Source organism: Colobus angolensis, unplaced genomic scaffold, assembly GCF_000951035.1.
Source record: "Colobus angolensis palliatus isolate OR3802 unplaced genomic scaffold, Cang.pa_1.0 Scaffold344, whole genome shotgun sequence".
In the NCBI taxonomy this organism is placed as follows: Eukaryota; Metazoa; Chordata; class Mammalia; order Primates; family Cercopithecidae; genus Colobus; species Colobus angolensis.
This window is the reverse complement of record NW_012116755.1, coordinates 2657682-2676578: the sequence shown is the minus strand read 5'-3', so window position 1 is coordinate 2676578 and position 18897 is coordinate 2657682. Positions and strand designations below refer to the sequence as shown.

General features: G+C 42.0%; 1 protein-coding gene across 1 annotated transcript; it reads left to right on the top strand.

The window, feature by feature from the left end:
- The first annotated feature begins 4292 nt into the window (after window positions 1-4292).
- On the top strand, window positions 4293-10780 carry CCR1 (chemokine (C-C motif) receptor 1). Its single transcript, XM_011952677.1, has 2 exons — window positions 4293-4400; window positions 8186-10780. The coding sequence occupies exons 1-2, from the start codon at window positions 4376-4378 to the stop codon at window positions 9262-9264; spliced, it is 1104 nt and encodes a 367-aa protein (XP_011808067.1). The 5' UTR covers window positions 4293-4375; the 3' UTR covers window positions 9265-10780.
- The last annotated feature ends 8117 nt before the right edge of the window (window positions 10781-18897 follow it).

Below are 18897 nucleotides of genomic sequence, written 5' to 3'. Positions count from 1 at the left end.
ATTAGGAAAAGAGGAAGTCAAATTGTCCCTGTTTGCAGATGACATGACTGTATATTTGGAAAACCCCATCGTCTCAGTCCAAAATCTCCTTAAGCTGATAACTTCAGCAAAGTCTCAGGATACAAAAACAATGTGCAAAAACCACAAGTATTCTTATACATCAATAACAGACAAACAGAGAGCCAAATCATGAATGAACTTCCATTCACAATACTTCAAAGAGAATAAAATACCTAGGAATCCAACTTACAAGGCATGTGAAGGACCTCTTCAAGAAGAACTACAAACCACTGCTCAGTGAAATAAAAGAGGACACAAACAAATGGAAGAACACATCATCCTCATGGATAGGAAGAATCAATATTATGAAAATGGCCATACTACCCAAGGTAATTTATAGATTCAATGCCATCCCCATTATGCTACCAATGACTATCTTCACAGAATTGGAAAAAACTACTTTAAAGTTCATATGGAACCAAAAAAGAGCCCGCATTGCCAAGACAATCCTAAGCCAAAAGAACAAAGCTGGAGGCATCACACTACCTGACTTCAAACTATGCTGCAAGGCTACGGTAACCAAAACAGCATGGTACTGGTACCAAAACAGAGATATAGCCAATGGAACAGAACAGAGCCCTCAGAAATAATATCACACATCTACAACCATCTGATCTTTGATAAACCTGAGAAAAACAAGAAATGGGGAAAGGATTCCCTATTTAATAAATGGTTCTGGGGGAACTGGCTAGCCATAAGTAGAAAGCTGAAACTGAATCCCTTCCTTACACCTTATACAAAAGTTAATTCAAGATGGATTGAAGACTTAAATCTTTGACCTAAAACCATAAAAACCCTAGAAGAAAACCTAGGCAATATCATTCAGGACATAGGCATGGGCAGGGACTTCTTGTCTAAAACACCAAAAGCAATGGCAACAAAAGCCAAAATTGACAAATGAGATCTAATTAAACTGAAGAGCTTCTGCACAGCAAAAGAAACTACCATCAGAGTGAATAGGCAACCTACAGAATTGGAGAATATTTTTGCAATCTACTCATCTAACAAAGGGCTAATACCCAGAACCTACAAAGAACTCAAACAAATTTACAAGAAAAAAGCAAACAACCCCATCAAAAAGTGGGCAAAGGATATGAACAGACACTTCTCAAAAGAAAACATTTATGCAACCACCAGACACATGAAAAAATGCTCATCATCACTGGCCATCAGAGAAATGCAAATCAAAACCACAATGAGATACCATCTCACACCAGTTAGAATGGCGATCATTAAAAAGTCAGGAAACAACAGGTGCTGGAGGGGATGTGGAGAAATAGGAACACTTTTACACTGTTGGTGGGGCTGTAAACTAGTTCAACCATTGTGGAAGACAGTGTGGCAATTCCTTAAGGATCTAGAACTAGAAGTACCATTTGACCCAACTATCCCATTACTGGTTACATACCCAAAGGATTATAAATCTTGCTGCTATAAAGACACAAGCACACATATGTTTATTGTGGCACTATTCACAATAGCAAAGACTTTGAACCAACCCAAATGTCCACCAATGACAGACAGAATTAAGAAAATGTGGCACATATACACCATGGAATACTATGCAGCCATAAAAAAGGATGAGTTCATGTCCTTTTAAGGGACATGGATGCCCTGGAAACCATCATTCTCAGCAAACTATCGTCAGAACAGAAAACCAAACACCGCATGTTCTCACTCATAGGTGGGAATTGAACAATGAGAACACTTGGACACACGAAGGGGAACATTACACACCAGTGCCTATTGTGCGGTGGGGGCAGGGGGGAGGGACAGGATTAGGAGATATACCTAATGTAAATGACGAGTTAATGGGTGCAGCACAGCAACATGGCACATGTATACATATGTAACAAACTTGCACGTTGTGCACATGTACCGTAGAACTTAAAGTATAATAAATAAATAAATAATAAAAAATAAAAATAAAGAGTCTTCCACAGCCACCACTGGCAGGGTGGTGCATCTCTTCCCCGAGCATTGGTGCCAAGGCTAGGGTGGAAGGCTGTCCCAGGACAGGGTTTGGTCTAGTGCTGGGCTTCCACTGCAACCTCTCTGGGGCAGAGGAAGTTGCCCATATCTTCCCCCTTTTCTCCAAGGAAGAACAACATTGATGTGGATCAAGGACAATATGGCAATCTTGAGAGAACACTACAGTTTTTAAGGAGAGGAGTCAAAGGGATTTTAAGAGAAATAGACGGGGCAAGATCATCCCTCTTTCCTGGTTTCTCTCTTGTCTCTCTGTGCTCCCCACATTGTACACATCTGCTGTGGTGAGATGGGCGTGTGCACTAAGGGGTTTGCAAGGCCATAGGAGATCTAGGTGCGGGTGTGGGAGGGGAGACAGAGCAGGCAACTGAGCAGCCTCTTGTTTAGGCCTTGAGCTAAAGAGAGAAAGAAGTCTTCCTAGCTCACAGCTGGTCCAGCCTAATCTTCTGAAGAAAGATCACATGGAACTCTGAGCCAAAAGCATTGAGAAAATCTAGATCCACATCCCCCAAATTTAAGCTGGATCCATGCCACCCAAATTTAAGCATGCATCAGAATCATATGGCAGTCTTTGTCAAAATCTGGGTTGCTCAGCCTCATCCCCAGGATTTCTGAGTCAGTATGTCTGGCATGGGACCCCAGAATTTGCATGGTTGGCAACATCCCAGGGAATGTGGATGCTGCTGGTCCAGGGACCTCACTTTGAGAACCACTGCTCTAAAGGACTTCCTCACCCCTTCCCACCCCTGATGCACCCTTCCTTAGCCCAGGGTATTTCCCAGGCCACTACAAAAACTGTTCCTCATTGTGGTAACTTGGTTAATTGTTTGTGATCCTTTCTAAGCTATAAGCTCTCAAAGAATGGATCCAGCTTCTTTCTTCACCACGATATCCCAAGCACCTAACACAATGTCTGGCACATTGTGAGTACTGAATAAATATTTGTTCAATGAACAAGCAGATTTGCCTGGTACATCCCCTCTGTGGCATGAAACCTACAGCAGTGCTGGAAGGCTGATTGAGGATGAGGTACTGACCATATCCCTTACTTTAGACAGGATCAAGGAAAAGGCAGGCCTCACAAGCCTCTGTTCTCTTTGGAAACTGATCCACCAGCAAAGTGCTGCATATAGCCAGGCACATGCAGACCCCCATTTACTTCTTCGGGGTGAAGCTGAGTGATGATCAGACATCAAGCTTAGGCCATCTTGTCTGAATTCTTTATTTTACAGATAAGGAAACTGAACCATGAAGGGACAAGTGATCTTTTCAAAGCACATTCACACTGATGGTTTCTGAAACAGTGCTTTGTAGCAATGTAGTGAGGATGGTTAGGGGTGTCCCCACATTACAGAAGACACAAGGGCAGTGGCAGAGTAGGTGTTGGCAGTTGTGAGAAGAGTCACAGTACTCATCATTTGTCAGACGTTTTTCACTGTGCCAGGCACTCTGACATTTTTCAAGTACAAGGTGACCTCCTGCTTCTCCTCTGAGGTAAGCATTCAGTACTCTCATTTAGCAGAGTAGGAACCGAGACTTAGAAAGGTGAGTGATCTGCCCATGTCACAGGTAGAGAGCTGGGATTTGAACTTGGCCCATGTTTGACCATCGCATAAAGCAGGAATGGGGCATCAGAAAGGGAAGGTCAAAACATAACCAACAGACCTATATTCCCTCCATGCTGGAGGTTCCTGAGGCAAAACCACTCTCTGAGGTTTGGTGGGGACGGACGTGGGGAACACAGAGCAGAGGGACAGTGAGCTCCCAGAGGCTGAAGGGCATGGGGTGTCAAAGAGAAGCTGCTGCCTCTGTGCACACCCATGTCAGTTGGTTTTGAGGAACAGGACTCAGGATTCCAGTTTAAATCCTTCCATTCACAATCTTTAAGGAAGAAGAAAAAAAAAGTCTGCCGCTGACTGCAAGAGCTCTATGCCCTGCCCCCATCCCACATATACACATCCCACACTTCAATTGCTCCAAACATTCTGGGAACATCTCACTGCCACCCACCTCACCCAACTCAGTTTCACCTGCCCCCAATTCCCTTAAGGCTGAGCTCCCAGGGCCAAGACTCAAGAGCCTCAGAATGAGCAGAGAAAACCCTCGCAGTTAACTTGGCCTCCAGGAAGTGGCCACTGGTGGGCGTTGTGGCCATTCATGAGCACCCAACCACACAAAAAGAAGAACTTTGTCCCCCTTCTTGTCATTTTGAAAGACTGTGAAACTGGAGTCAATTCCCCATCATCACACAGGAAGCTGAGCACTTCCTACTCGGTCAGGACCTTGAATTCATAAAAACTCGGAAAGCCCCAGAAGCAAAGACTTCATGGACAAAGTCCCTTGGAACCAGAGTAAGTGGAACTTGTTTTCCTGTCTTATCTGTTACTATGGAGGGCAGTCTTGTTCAAAGACATACATGCAGCTAGGGGCTCCTCAAAGGTGAGGGGAGTTCTTTGAGGGCCAGGCAAATGTCTAAGTAGCCCATGGATGCATCTCCAAGGCAATTAATACTATAGCAATACTGAGAATGATGGATTTATAAAGCTGGGTGCTCAGAGGAAATATAGGCTTTTTTGCTAAAAAGGAAGCTTACTTGAAGGATTGGCTGTTGGTTACTGATTAAGAAAGTCAGTCAGTACTAAGGGACAAAAGGTGTTTTCTGTGGAAACCTATCCAACAAGAAATTACTTGGGTGGGCGCAGTGGCTCACGCCTGTAATCCCAGCACTTTGGAGGCCGAGGCGGGAGGATCATGAGGTCAAGAGTTGAATCCGGGAGGTGGAGATTGCAGCGAGCTGAGACTGAGCCACTGCACTCCAGCCTGGCGACAGAGCAAGAGTCTGTCTAAAGAAAAAAAAAAATTACTTGCCAAATCCCTCCATGTAAAGGAAAACCAAACATGGTGTATGAAGAAATTAAAGCAAGAGGGAAATATTAGTTAGAAAAATCTTGGCAGATGCAAGGATGATTTGATACTGAACCTATCTCTTAAGAAGACTAGAACCAAGGATCCTCAAAATCGGCACTGCTGTCTTTGGAGGAGGTAGGCTTTCACTCACTCAAAGGCAAGGAGCTGGCCAGGTGATCTTGGGGGGCATCTGTTCTGCTTTACTAACAAAGACACAGGTCAGGATTTTGTTCTGAAGATAGAGGGGCATGGTGGCTCTTTACAGGTATCTACTTCATAGGTGGTCTTGGTGGGTCTCAGATTTCAAAGAAGAGATGGAAACTCCCAGAAGTTTGCACAGCCTACCACCAGGCTATGTGCCACTCACTGATCCTTTAGTTCCCGCACCAAGCACTGGGACAGTGCTGGCTGGACTCTTCAGAATGTGGGGCCTGGGCAGTGATGTGCTGGTAAATGTTCAACAACTGACTCTTCTGAAGAAAAGATCCCTGCTTTACAACATTTGTTGATTTTCATGGTATAAATGCTCCCACTGTGGTCAGTTTCAAGCTACCAACATGCTGAAGGTGGAGTGGGGAAGAGATGCCCGCAATTGGCATTTATGAACCAGTACAAGCCAGCCAGCACACCATCAGCCTGGGTGTCTTTCACCATCACCGATTGCTCTATATCTGCTCAGAAACCACCAACTCCCAGGCTGGAGGACACTGACAGTGGAGGGTCCAGGATCCAGGGCTATAGCTGACCACTGTGCAGTGGCCTTGAGGCAGACTTCTGCAATAGAATACAGCAGGGCTAGCAGGTTAGATGGCAACATGGTCCTTTGCTTTCTCTTGTGGGGCCACACTCCAGATCACCTCCCTTTAGGAACAGCATGCCTTGGAGTGGTTGCCTAGTGCTTAACAAGTTGGGGAAATAACAAATGGGTTGGAGGTAGGGGGAGTACGGAGGTGACTCGGTTTAAAATGCCACCTGACAATGTTGACCCAACTTGCCTTCAACTTTGCCAAACCTTCCCAGAAACTGAACTCATGGGGTCAGCCTCACACTAGCTGCTCTTCATGCTTTCCAAGCTGTTTGCTTATGTCCACTGTTAACCTGCCAGCCCAAGGAAAAGTGCTGACTACCAAACTGAACTGTCTGCCCTTATCAGCAATAGCTGTGGCCACAGAAATTAGAAACTGCCAACACAGCTTTGTTAGTGACTGGTAGCCTGACTCTCTCCAGAAAGAAGGCTGATTGGATCTCTCTGGAGATGGAGGAGTGGGCCAGGGGATGGGTTTCATGAAAAATTAAAGCTCCTCACTTCCCACCCTAATAGAGTATCTCCCCTTCCAGCCAGGGTGACCTATACCCTCCATGTGCCTTAATCTCCTTTACAATGGCTATTGAAAAAAATGTGAATTGTGTAAGCAGGAAACATTCCTTAAGGAGAGTAGAAGGAAGAAGACCAGAGACCCAGGTTTAAGATAGAAATTATAAAGTAGGTGCCACTTACTTTACCGATCGGTATTTGAGTCAAATCAATTTAGATTGGTGGCAATAGATTGACAATTTCAAATGTCATTCACATGGAAGGGACCATCATTATAATCACTTTCTAGGTTAAATACAAAGAGATCTGGCAGGGGGGATCGGGTACAGGGTATACCAGCCAGCCAGGGACATCCTGGACATTGGTGCCTGGGACGCACTGGTGGTGACAGGCCTCAGGGAAGGGCTCCTGCAGGGAAGGAGGTCTCTCAGGGAAGGTCCCTAAGAAAAGTGCCCTGGCCTGGCCCTTGTCAGGTGATGGTGGTGGGGATGATGGTGGCACTTTTCTCATATATTACTTCACGGTAGCCCTACAAGATAAGAGTTGCTTTCCCACATTACAGATGAGGAATGACGCTCAGAGAGGTGAAATAATTTATCCAAGGTCACAAAGCTTGTAGGTTACACCAAAGCCCATACTCCATTTGGGGAGGCATCTTTAATAAGCAGTTAGAAAGGATTCAAAAAGTGTGCCAAAAAAGCAGGGACTGGGAGAAGTCCTACAAAGGCAACCTACGGAGTGATTCTTTTTTGTTTCGTTTTTGTTTGCTTTAAGGCATCCCTGGGTAAAAATATCTAAGAGCTTATCTCAGCAGAATTCAGCTAGTCACTGTGTAACATCACCTCATAGCTCCAGACCATTCTGAACTCTTTCTCCCCTGACTCCCAGTTTTCTCTTTTTCTGACCAGGTTACCTCCCTCCTCTCTGCCTGCACTTTCCTCTCCTTTCAGAAGGTCTGCAGAGTGACCTTAGACCTAGTGCCACCTAAGCGCTGTGCAATGTGGGTCAGGCTCAGCCTACTCTGGTGCTCTCAGTTTCCTCATCTCCAAAATAATGGGGTTGACCTACTAGGATTTCACTATGGCAACACCACTGGTGTTTGGGGTAGAACGATCTCTGCACTGTAGGACATCCTTGGCCCTGCCTACCAAATGACAGTAGCGTCCCCCAGTTTTGGTGACAACAGCAACAAATGCCCACACATTTCCAAGTGCCTCAAGGGTACTAGGTCACTCTTGGCTGAGAATCTTTTTAGACCAAAAGCCATGAAGATCTGTTTGTATCTTACTCTGAGCCAGGACCATTTTCTTTCTCAGAGTCCTCCTGAGGGCTCCACAGTGCAAAGTCACCGCTCAGTGACAGTGACAAGAAAGCGTAGTGGTGTCAGGGCTGGGCATAAGAGTGATGCACACCTGGGTTTGAGCTCCAGCTCTGTTCTCACAAGAGGTGTGTCCTTGAACATGTTTCCTAACCACTCTGAACCTCTGTTTCATCACCTCCTAAATGAGAACAATAATGGGACCCCTCCAGGGCTCTTTAACCCTAAGTCCAATGCCTAGCCCATGGGGGTGCTTAGGAAGTGTTGGTTATGAATAGTGTGGTAAGGTCTCCCTCTGGCTTTCCACCCACTGAACTTATCCCTTTCAAAACTCTTTGCCGAAATGATTGAATTAATGATTTGTGCATTCATTTGCTTATTGCTTCCACTCTCTGTTAGACTACAGTTTCCTAGAAGGCAGAGAGGACCTAGGTTTCTCTAACACTCCATTTTCTCCCCAAGGCATGGTACACAGAAGGCACTCAATAAACATTTATTGAGTGGCTGAAGAAATGTCCCCACCCCCTTGTCTTTACTGTCCAGTGCCCACTGCCTTTAATAGCAGAGTAAAGACAATTTTTTTTTTTAACCTGTAGGAGAAGCCGGGATGGAGACTCCAGACACCACAGAGAACTATGACATGATCACAGAGTTTGAATATGGGGATGCAACTCCATGCCACAAGGTGAATGAGAGGGCCATTTTGGCCCAACTGCTGCCCCCTCTGTACTCCTTGGTATTTGTCATTGGCCTGGTTGGAAACCTCCTGGTGGTCCTGGTCCTTGTGCAATACAAGAGGCTCAAAAACATGACCAACATCTACCTCCTGAACCTGGCCATTTCTGACCTGCTCTTCCTGTTCACACTGCCCTTCTTGATCTACTACAAGTTGACGGATGACTGGATTTTCGGTGATGCCATGTGTAAGGTCCTCTCTGGGTTTTATTACACAGGCTTGTACAGCGAGATCTTTTTCATCATCCTGCTGACGATTGATAGGTACCTGGCCATCGTCCATGCCGTGTTTGCCTTGAGGGCACGGACCGTCACTTTTGGTGTCATCACCAGCATCATCATTTGGGCCCTGGCCATCTTGGCTTCCTCACCACTCATGTACTTTTCCAAGACCCAGTGGAACATCACTCGCCACAGCTGCAACCTTCACTTTCCTTACGAAAGCTTTCAACAGTGGAAGCTGTTTCAGGCTCTGAAACTGAACCTCTTTGGGCTGGTGTTGCCTTTGTTGGTCATGATCGTCTGCTACACAGGGATCATAAAGATTCTGCTCAGACGACCAAATGAGAAGAAATCCAAAGCTGTCCGTCTGATTTTTGTCATCATGATCATCTTCTTTCTCTTTTGGACTCCGTACAATTTGACTGAACTTATTTCTGTTTTCCAAGAATTCTTGTTCACCCATCCATGTGAGCAGAACAGACAACTGGACCTGGCTATGGAAGTGACGGAGGTGATCGCCAACATGCACTGCTGTGTCAACCCAGTGATTTACGCCTTTGCCGGTGAGAGGTTCCGGAAGTACCTACGGCAGTTGTTCCACAGGCGTGTGGCCGTGCACCTGGTTAAATGGCTCCCCTTCCTCTCCAGGGACAGGCTGGAGAGGGTCAGCTCCACGTCTCCCTCCACAGGGGAGCATGAATTCTCTGCTGGACTCTGACTCAGACTACAGGAGGCCAACCCAGAACCAGCAGGAGTGACCTGCCAGGCACATTGAGCCAGCAGCCTGGCTCTCCCAGCCAGGTTCTGACACTTGGCACAGCATGGAGTCACAGCCACTTGGGATAGAGAGGGAAAGTAATGGTGACCTGGGACTTCTGGGGCTTCAGTCTCTTCCATGAACTTCCCTGGTAGAAAGGAGATGAATGAGCAAAACCAAATATTCCAGAGACTGGGACTAAGCGTACCAGAGAAGGGCTTGGACTCAAGCAAGATTTCAGATTTGTGACCATTAGCATTTGTCAACAAAGTCACCCATTTCCCACTATTGCTTGCACAAACCAATTAAACCTAGTAGTGGTGAATGTGGGCTCCATTCAAAGTGAGCTTGTGAGCCATGGGAGACACTGATGCATGAGGAATTTCTGTTCTGCCATCACCCCACTACTCTCCCACTGCCAAAGATCTTGGAAATAGTGATTTCCACAGTGACTCCACTCTGAGTCCCAGAGCCAATCAGCAGCCAGAATCTGCTTCCCCTCCACTCCCACTGCAGGATTTGGGCCCTTGGAATCCTGGAGAACAAAGAACTAATGATGGAATAATTGAGACCTAATGAGAAATAGAAATGGGGAACTACTGTTGGCAGTGGAACTAAGAAAGCCCTTAGGAAAAATTTTTATATCCACTAAAATTAAACAATTCAGGGAGTGGGATAAGCACGGGCCATATGAATAACATGATGTGCTTCTTAAAATAGCCATAAAGGACAGGGACTTATCATTTCCATTTACCCTTCTTTTCTGACTATTTTTCTGAATCTCCCTTCTCTTCAAGTTGGGTGATATGTTGGTAGATTCTAACGGCTTTATTGCAGCAATTAGTAACAGGCAAAAGGAACCAGAGTTGGTTTCCCTTCTGTTTGTTCTTCATCTAAGCCTTCTGGTCTTATGGGTCAGAGTTCTGACTGCCACCTTGGACTTGTCAGCAAAAAAAATGACCTGCTGTGTAAGCTGACAGTATTTGTAGCTGATAGGGGGTTGGGCGGAAAGCGTCTACCAGGAAGATGCCTGCCGTGCAGGAGGGTAGGGTGAGATTCTGTGTTGATATAGGAGTCCGAGAGGGCCCTTAACTCAAAGGAGCTTATTTATCCAAAATGTTCTGGATGCGTCATCTCTAACCAAGGACCCCCTATTTATCATGCCTTTGTTCTTTTTTCCCTCAGATGTATATTTCTTTAAAAATCATTTTCCTAATAACAAAACTTATTTCTAAAACAGCTTAAAAATACAAAGAAAAAAATCCCAAACACTGACATTACCTACACTTCCACTACCCAAAGACAAAATTGCCCACTGTGCACTTTTGGGTGTATTTTCTTTTAGTTTGTTTTTGTTCAGTGCATATTTATGATAATAACAAAGATGGACTTCAATTGTACCCACTGCTCTGTTGTTGGTTTTAATTAGCAGCAAGTTGTGATCACTTTCCCAGGTCAATAAATCATTTCAAAGCATGGGTTTTGGTGCCTGCACTGAAGTCTGTGGCAGGGATGCACCCTAATTTACTCCACCCATTTCCCCACTATTGCTTGCACAAATCAATTCAACCCAGCAGTGATGACTGTGGGCTCCATTCAAAGCAAGCTCTTGAGCCATGAGAGACACTGATGCATGAGGAATGTCTGTTCTTGCAGGGTGCTCAGCTCAGTGAGCCAGACAGACACAAGGGTGCCAACAGGGCCCAGGCAGCATGGCAGGGGGTTGGGGGGGACTACAGAGCTCAGGGTGCCAAGGCAGTAAAAAGGAAGAAGGAATCATCAGTCAGAAGGCACCCTAAGCTGACGGGTGTCCCACCTTACAACACAGTAACACCATTGGACTGACTTTCCTCCTTTGTGGACACTAGAGCTGCGTCTTACCAAACCACCCACTCCCTTTAGTGGGAATTATGTTCACATGTGGTCTCTGTACAAAGAAGCTGGTGTCATGATGGTCTCGAAAACTTTTGTCTGGGACAGAGGAGGTCATGCCACCTGGGCTTACACCCCCACACAAAAAATACAGACAAATACAGGTTATGGAGTCCAGGCGGATGTCAGCTTTCCAGTTGTAAACCCACCAGCTCTCTCAGTGTGTAGAAAGGAGGCTTAACTGAATTAAGACGTATTTGTCTACTGCTTTAGTAAAATAAAACTGCATCAGAAAACATTTGGTCCACGGTGAAATCATAATGTGGAATATTTCACAAGATCCTCCAGTTCCATTTTGAAGTAATACTTGTTTTTCCCCTTATTACAAAGGGAATTTCTAGTTGTAGAAAACTAGAAATAGCTAAAAAACACAAAGGAGAAAAATGAAAGCACCTGCAATTCTGCTCCCCAAATATAACCTTCCTTATACCACTGTTTTAGTACATTTCCTTCTAGCACTGTTTTCTAAATGCACACACATACATAGACAATCACACTTAATATTTTGTGTGCATGTAACCTCGTTAACGTTTGACACATAGTAAGCACTAAGTAAATGCTGGCTGAGTGAAGCTCAATTTCTGAGCTCCAATTTCCTAATCTATAAAGTGAAGAGGAGCCTGGTATCTACCTCATGCTGCTGTTCTGAGGATTAAATAACATAAATTTAGGGAAATTGGGCAGTATTCCTCCAACATTATCCAATAAGACTCTGGCCAGCACCTTTCCTCGGTCACTCAAGACATTCCAGCTCCTCCTGACTGCCTCCCCCACCCCTCCCATGCCCTGGTCCTGTGCTAATGGGGTGCAGCCCCAGACTTATCGCTCTTGTTGTCCCCGTTGCTTTTTCAATTTCATCCTTACAGAAAGACTGCCAGAAGAGCGCAGAGAACTCCCTTCTCCCCTATCCAGACTCACCAGTTGTCAGCATTTTCCCATGTTTGTGTTAAATTCATCATTCTCTAGATGATAGATTAGATACATACACGCATACGTATCCAGATCTAGATGCTAGATATAGATAAATAGACATACAATGCTATTTTTTGCTCCGCAATCATTTGAGAGCAAGTTGCAAATACAATGCCTAATTATCATCATTACCCTCAGAATGTTTTTACTACCAATAAGGATATTCTCCCACATAACCGAAACAGGAAACTGGTACGGACACAATATCACCATATTATCCGTACCCCCGTTTCCAGTTTTGCCCACTTTGCCAGTAATGTCCTTTATAATCCCAAGGTCCAGAAACGCTTGTTTTACTTAGTTGTCTGCTCCTCTAGTCTCCTTCAAGAGCAGTTCCTCAGGCTTTTCTGGTCTTTCAAGACTTCAGCATTTAAGAGCAACACTACAGTTACCTGATAGACAACAATTCCTCGATCTGACTGACTGATGTTTCCTTAGTTCCAGGTTATGAAACTAGGCCAGAAATCTCACAGAATGGTTGCTGTGTTCTCAGTGCATAATATCGGAACACAGGTGCCAATCTTCCCCACAACTGGTGATGTTAAACTGTATCAGTTTCTTAAGAAGGTGTCTACCAGTTTTCACCACTGTAAAGCCTTTTGTATTTATTACTTAATAAGTGACAATTGTTAGTTCACTTTCTTCTGAAAAGTGAGAGCTTCTCTTCTCCTCTCCTTATTTATTATTTGTATCAGCAGGATCTCATGGGGTTCTTTTTAATTCAGTGGAATATAGTTTAATGTTGTCTTTATTTTGATGCACAAATTGCCCCAAATTTATCTAATGGGAGCTGGATCCTATGTCCTTTTGTTCTGTCTCCATTGTACTTTGAGCAATCCCTCCCTCTTTGGCAAAGAGGTTCCACATCTGTCTTGTATTTTCCCTGCCCTGGTTAAGGGAGGAGACCACCCCTCATATCATCTTATGCCCAATTTCTGCCTCCAAAGAAAGAAGAAGTAAAAACTAAAAGGCGGAAATGAAATCCACAGGCAGATAGCCTGGCACCGCATCCTGGGCCTGGTAGTTAAAGATCGACCCCTGACCTAATTGGTTCTGTTATCTATAGATTACAGACATTGTATAGAAATGCACTGTGAAAATCCCTATCTTGTTTTGTTCTGATCTAATTACTGGTGCATGCAGCCCCCAGTCACGTACCTCCTGCTTGCTCAGTCAATCACGACCCTCTCACATGCACACCCTTAGAGTTGTGAGCCCTTAAAAGGGACAGGAATTGCTCACTCGGAGGGGGCTCGGCTCTGGAGTCAGAAGTCTTGCTGATGCACCCGGCCGGATAAACACCTTCCTTCTTTATTTCGGTGTCTGAGGAGTTTTGTCTGAGGCTTGTCCTGCTACATGGTCACAGAAAGACACATCTCCAAGCAGACTGTCTTTCTGTAGTGGAAACTAATATTTAGAAACCAAGATTTGAGAGCTAGATGTGCTCATTGTTAGTGGAGTACTATTGTTTTTGGGTCTTCTCCATGGACAGAGCTAGGAAAAATATGTATGTATGCATAAATACAGTAACACACACACATATACACACAAGCATATCTGTCTATCTAATCTATCACATGTAAAGCCATGCATTCACACCAATACCTTCAATGACAATCTTACATAGCATTGTTCTTTCTAGTTTTCTACTTTTTTTTTTTTTGAGACAAAGTCTCACTCTGTTGCCCAGGCAGAAGTGCAATGGCACCATCTCAGTTCACTACAACCTCCGCCTCCTGGGTTAAGCAATTCTCCTGCCTCAGCCTCCCATGTAGCTGGGGTTTCAGGCACCTGCCCCCATGCCTGGCTAATTTTTGTAGTTTTAATAGAGACGGGGTTTCACCATCTTGGCCAGGTCGGTTTTGAACTCCTGACTTCATGATCCACCTGCCTTGGTCTCCCAAAGTGCTGGGATTACAGGCATGAGCCACCATGCCCAGCCTCTTCTACCTTTTCATAGTTGAAACTGGCTTCTCTTGCAACAAGAAACCTAGTTCTCATTGCTGTCAATGTATTCCTTTTTACATAATCCTTTAGTGAGTAATCACAGTTCTTCTAAACAGGCCAGCCTAATGCCTAACTGCTGCCAATGATGACAGACTCTACACCAGTTGAGTACCCCTCAGCCCTTTGGCTCAGGCTCCAGCATGTGAACTGCTCTACACAGTCTTGGCACCAGGGTGAGAATGAGACCTTTTACCTTCTTAAATTTTTCATTTCTTCCTTTTAAAAAAATCCACATATCCCCGATCTGCTTCCTACCCCTACATCATAGGCACAATTTAAAGATTTTATTGACCTTTTCAAAGAAACAGCTTTTGTTTCATTGATTTCATTTCTGGTCTTTTTTATCTCTTTTCTTCTGCTTACTTTGGGTTCATTTGATTTTGTTTTATTTTGGTTTTGTCTAGTTTATTAAAGTAGAAGCAGCTATGATCATTTATTTAAACCTTTCTCCTTCTCCAGTATCACACCTAGAGCTATAAATGTTCCTCCAAGGACTGCTTTTGCTGCATTCAACAAATTTTCATATATTATCTTTTTATCTCATTCAGTTCAAAAGAATTTTTATTATCCTTTTATATTTATTTGCCTATAAGTTATTTAAAAGTTTGTCTGCTTCCAAAGATTTGTGGATTTTTTGGATATATTTGTTATTAATTTCTAATGTAATTCTGCTGTGACTTACATGATTTGAATAATTCTAAATGTACTGAGGTTCCTTTTATGGCTCAGAGAATGAGCTATATTAGTAAATGCTCTGTGTGTATGTAGTCTAGATTGGTTAATGTTCCATGAGAACTTGAAAAGACTATGTGTCTTGCATTATAATATTTAATAAATGTCAATTGGGTCAAGTTGGCCAACAGTGTTGCTCATATCTTCTATTCAATACTAATTTTTTGCCTCATTGTTATATCAGCTAGCTCAATAGAACAATAAGCTGCCTTGTTAAAATATTTAATTATGATTATGGATTTGTTTGCATCTTCCTTATTTCTGTCAGTTTTTTCTTCGTATTTGTCCTAACTCTATTATATGAAAGACATATAAGACTGTTCTGTCTTCTCATTGACTCCTTTGTCATTAAGAAGTATACCCCTTTATCCCTGGTAATAGTTCTTGTTTAGAAGGTTACTTTTTCTGATATTACTACCATTCTAACTTTTTAATGCTTATTCTTAGCATGGTACAGTTGTTCATCCTTTAATGATGGGGATATATTCTGAGAAATGCACTCTTAGATGATTTTGTCATTGTGTGAACATTATAGAGTATACTTACACAAACCTAGATGGTATACCCTACTACACACTCATGCTACATGGCATAGCCTATTGCTCCCAGGCTACAACCTTGTATAGCATGTTACTGTGCTGAATACTGTAGCCAATTGTAAGACCATGGTAAGTATCTGTGTATCTAAACATGGAAAAGGTACATCTAAAATACAGTATAAAAGATTTTAAAAAGGTACACCTGCATAGGATACTTACCATGAATGGAGGTTGAAGGACTGGAAGCTGCTCTGGGTGAGTTACTGAGTGAGTGGTTAGTGAATGTGAAGGCCTAGGACATTATTGTACATTACTGTAGACTTTATAAACTATACACTTAGGCTACACTAAATTTATAAAAAACAATTTCTCCAGTGATAAATTAACCTTAGCTTACTACAACTTTACTTATAAACTTTTTAATTTTAAACTTTTTGACTCTTTTGTAATAACACTTAGCTTAAAACATGCATTGTACAGTTATACAAAAATGTTTTTTCTTTATATTCTTATTCTATAAGATTTTTTCTATTTTAAAAAAAATTTAACATTTTTATTTTTTAAACTTTTTTGTCAAAAACCAAGACACAAACACATACTTTAGTCTAGACCTACACAGGATCAGGATCAGCATTATCACTGTCTTCCATCTCCACATCTTTTCCTACTGGAAGGCCTTCAGGGGCAATCACAGGCGTGGAGCCGGAATCGCCTAGGATAACAATACCTTCATCTGGAATTCCTCCTGAAGGACCTGTCTGAGGCTGTTTTACAGTTAACTTTCCTTTTATAAGTAGAAGAAGTACATCTTAAAATAACAATAGAAAGTTCAGTATACTGAAAACATAAGCCAATAACATAGTCATTTATTATCATGATCTAGTATTATGTATTGTATATAATTGTATGTGCTCTATTTTTATATGGCAGTAAGTTTGCTTACACCAGCATCACCACAAACACGGGAGTAATGAGCTGCGCTATGATGTTACAACAGCTCTGATGTCACCAGGCAATAGGAATTTTTCAATTCCATTATAATCTCCTGGGACAACCTTGGGATAATCAATCCATCATTGACTGAAAGGTCGTTATGCAGAACATGACTATATATCGTTTTCAGTACTTTTATTTTTAAATACACATTGCTTTTGTTTTTTAATTTAAACGGAATCTCTCATAGAAAGCATGGGGCTTAATCTTCTTTCTTATCCAGTCTGACAACCCCTTTCACTTGAATTATTTAGTCTATTAACATTTTATGTAATGATTGATATTATTGAGTTTAAGTCTACTATGGCACACTTTGTTTCCTATTTGTCCTATTTGTATTTTGTTTTCTCTATCTCTTTTTTTGTTTTTTGATTATTTGAAAAATGTTTAATACTCTATTTCAGTCCCTCTATTGACTTTTTAAGCTATACCTCTTTATATTATTGTTTTAGTGATTTTCTGTAGGCATTTCAGTATGCATCCTTCATATATCACAGACTATTTAGGATTAAAATTGTGCCACTTCATATAAAATGTAAGAAACTCCTCTCATTCTCTCTGTTGTTATCATGTATCTTACATTTACATATATAGAAAACTTCATAATACAATGATATTATTTTTATTTTAAACAAATTCATTTTTAAAAAATATCAAGACAAAAAATATACTCTTTTATATTTATCCAAGTTTCTATCTGGTGTCAATTTGCCTTAGCCTGAATAACTTCTTTTACTATATCTTGAGCATGGGTCTGTTGGCAAAGAATCTGGTAGTTTTCACTTATTTGAAAATGTCTTTATTTTACCCTCATTTTTGAAAGATATTTTTCCAGAAAGAGCATTCTGAATTGGCAATATTTTTTCTCAGTCCTTTAAATAAATCATTCTACTGTCATCTGTACATCATTGTCTCTGATAAAAAGCTAGCAATTACTTGTATCATTGTTACCACCTGTGAAACATGTCATTTTTTCCTCTGGCTGCCTTTAATATTGTCCCTATCCCCCCCCTTTTTTTTTTTAGCATTTTTTGCTTTATTTGTGTCTGTTATGCTTGGTGTTTATGAAACATTGAATTTTAGGTTGATTTTCCCCCAATTTGAGAAATTTGGGGTCATGATTTCTTCAAATACGTTTTTTCCCTGCTCAATTCTCTCTTTCTCTTCACCTTCATATATACCAGTTATACAGTGGGTCCCCCTTAACTGCCATTTTGCTTTCTGCAGTTTCAGTTATCCCTGGTCAACCATGGTCTAAGAACATTAAATTGAAAATTCCAGAAATAAGGAATTCATACATTTTAAATTATGCACCATTCTGAGTAGCATGATGAAATCTTACACTGTATTGCTTCATCTTGCCTGCACATGAATCACCCCTTTTCCCCACATACCTACACTTTATTTGCTACCTGCCCCTTAGTCATTTAGCTGTCTCAGTTATCAGGTTGACGCTTGTGGTACTGCAGTGTATGTGTTCAAATGATCCTTTTTTAACTTAGTAATGGCTCTAAGAGTAGTAATGCTGGCAATCTAGATATGTCAAAGAGAAACTTGAAAGTGCTTCCTTAAGTGAAAAAGTGACCTTGGTGTTCCTTGACTGGTATTTGGCACTATTAGTAGTTTCAGGCATCCACTGAGAATTTCGGAACTTATCACCCATGGATAAGGGTATTTTACCTTTATTAGACTGCTTAATTTTGTTTCAAAACTCCTTTTAAAACTCATTTTTTACAGCAATTTATATTCATTTCTCGATCTTTCTTCTATTGTCTCTACTATGTTATTAAGACCCAAGACCCTCCAATTTATTTCAGATACTGTAATTAACAGTTCTAGAATTTCCATTTGGTTATTTCATATCGTTTCCATTTCTCTACTGAAATTCCACATCTGTTCATTCATTATGACCATTTAATTCTTTAAGTCCTTGATTATAATAGTTGATTTAAAGTCCCTAATTGCTAATTACAACTTCCCAGTCATCTTAGGGTCTGTTACCTTGGACTTTTTTTTAGAATTACTGCTATAATTGTTTTTACATCAATTACTTGTTTACTGCATGTCAAGCATTATGGGTGATATGTTGTATGGAGTCTGGACTATTATCTTCCTTTAAAAAGTGCTGGGTGTCATTTTGTCAGGCTTGTAAAATCATTGGTACTTCCTTTTGGTCCCATCAGACTTAGTTTTATGTTGTGTTAGGATGTGTCTATTTCAGGTTTCGCTTTAGTTTTAGGGCTTGCCTTTGTTTGCCTTTATTCTAGGGCTGTGGTCTTCAATGACTACTGCATCACCTGGGAACTTACTAAAAATACAAATTTTCAGGCCCTACTTCAGAGTTACTGAATCAGAAATTCCAGGGATGAGACTCAGCAATCCATATTTTAACAAATGTTTCAGGCAACCCTGGTACATG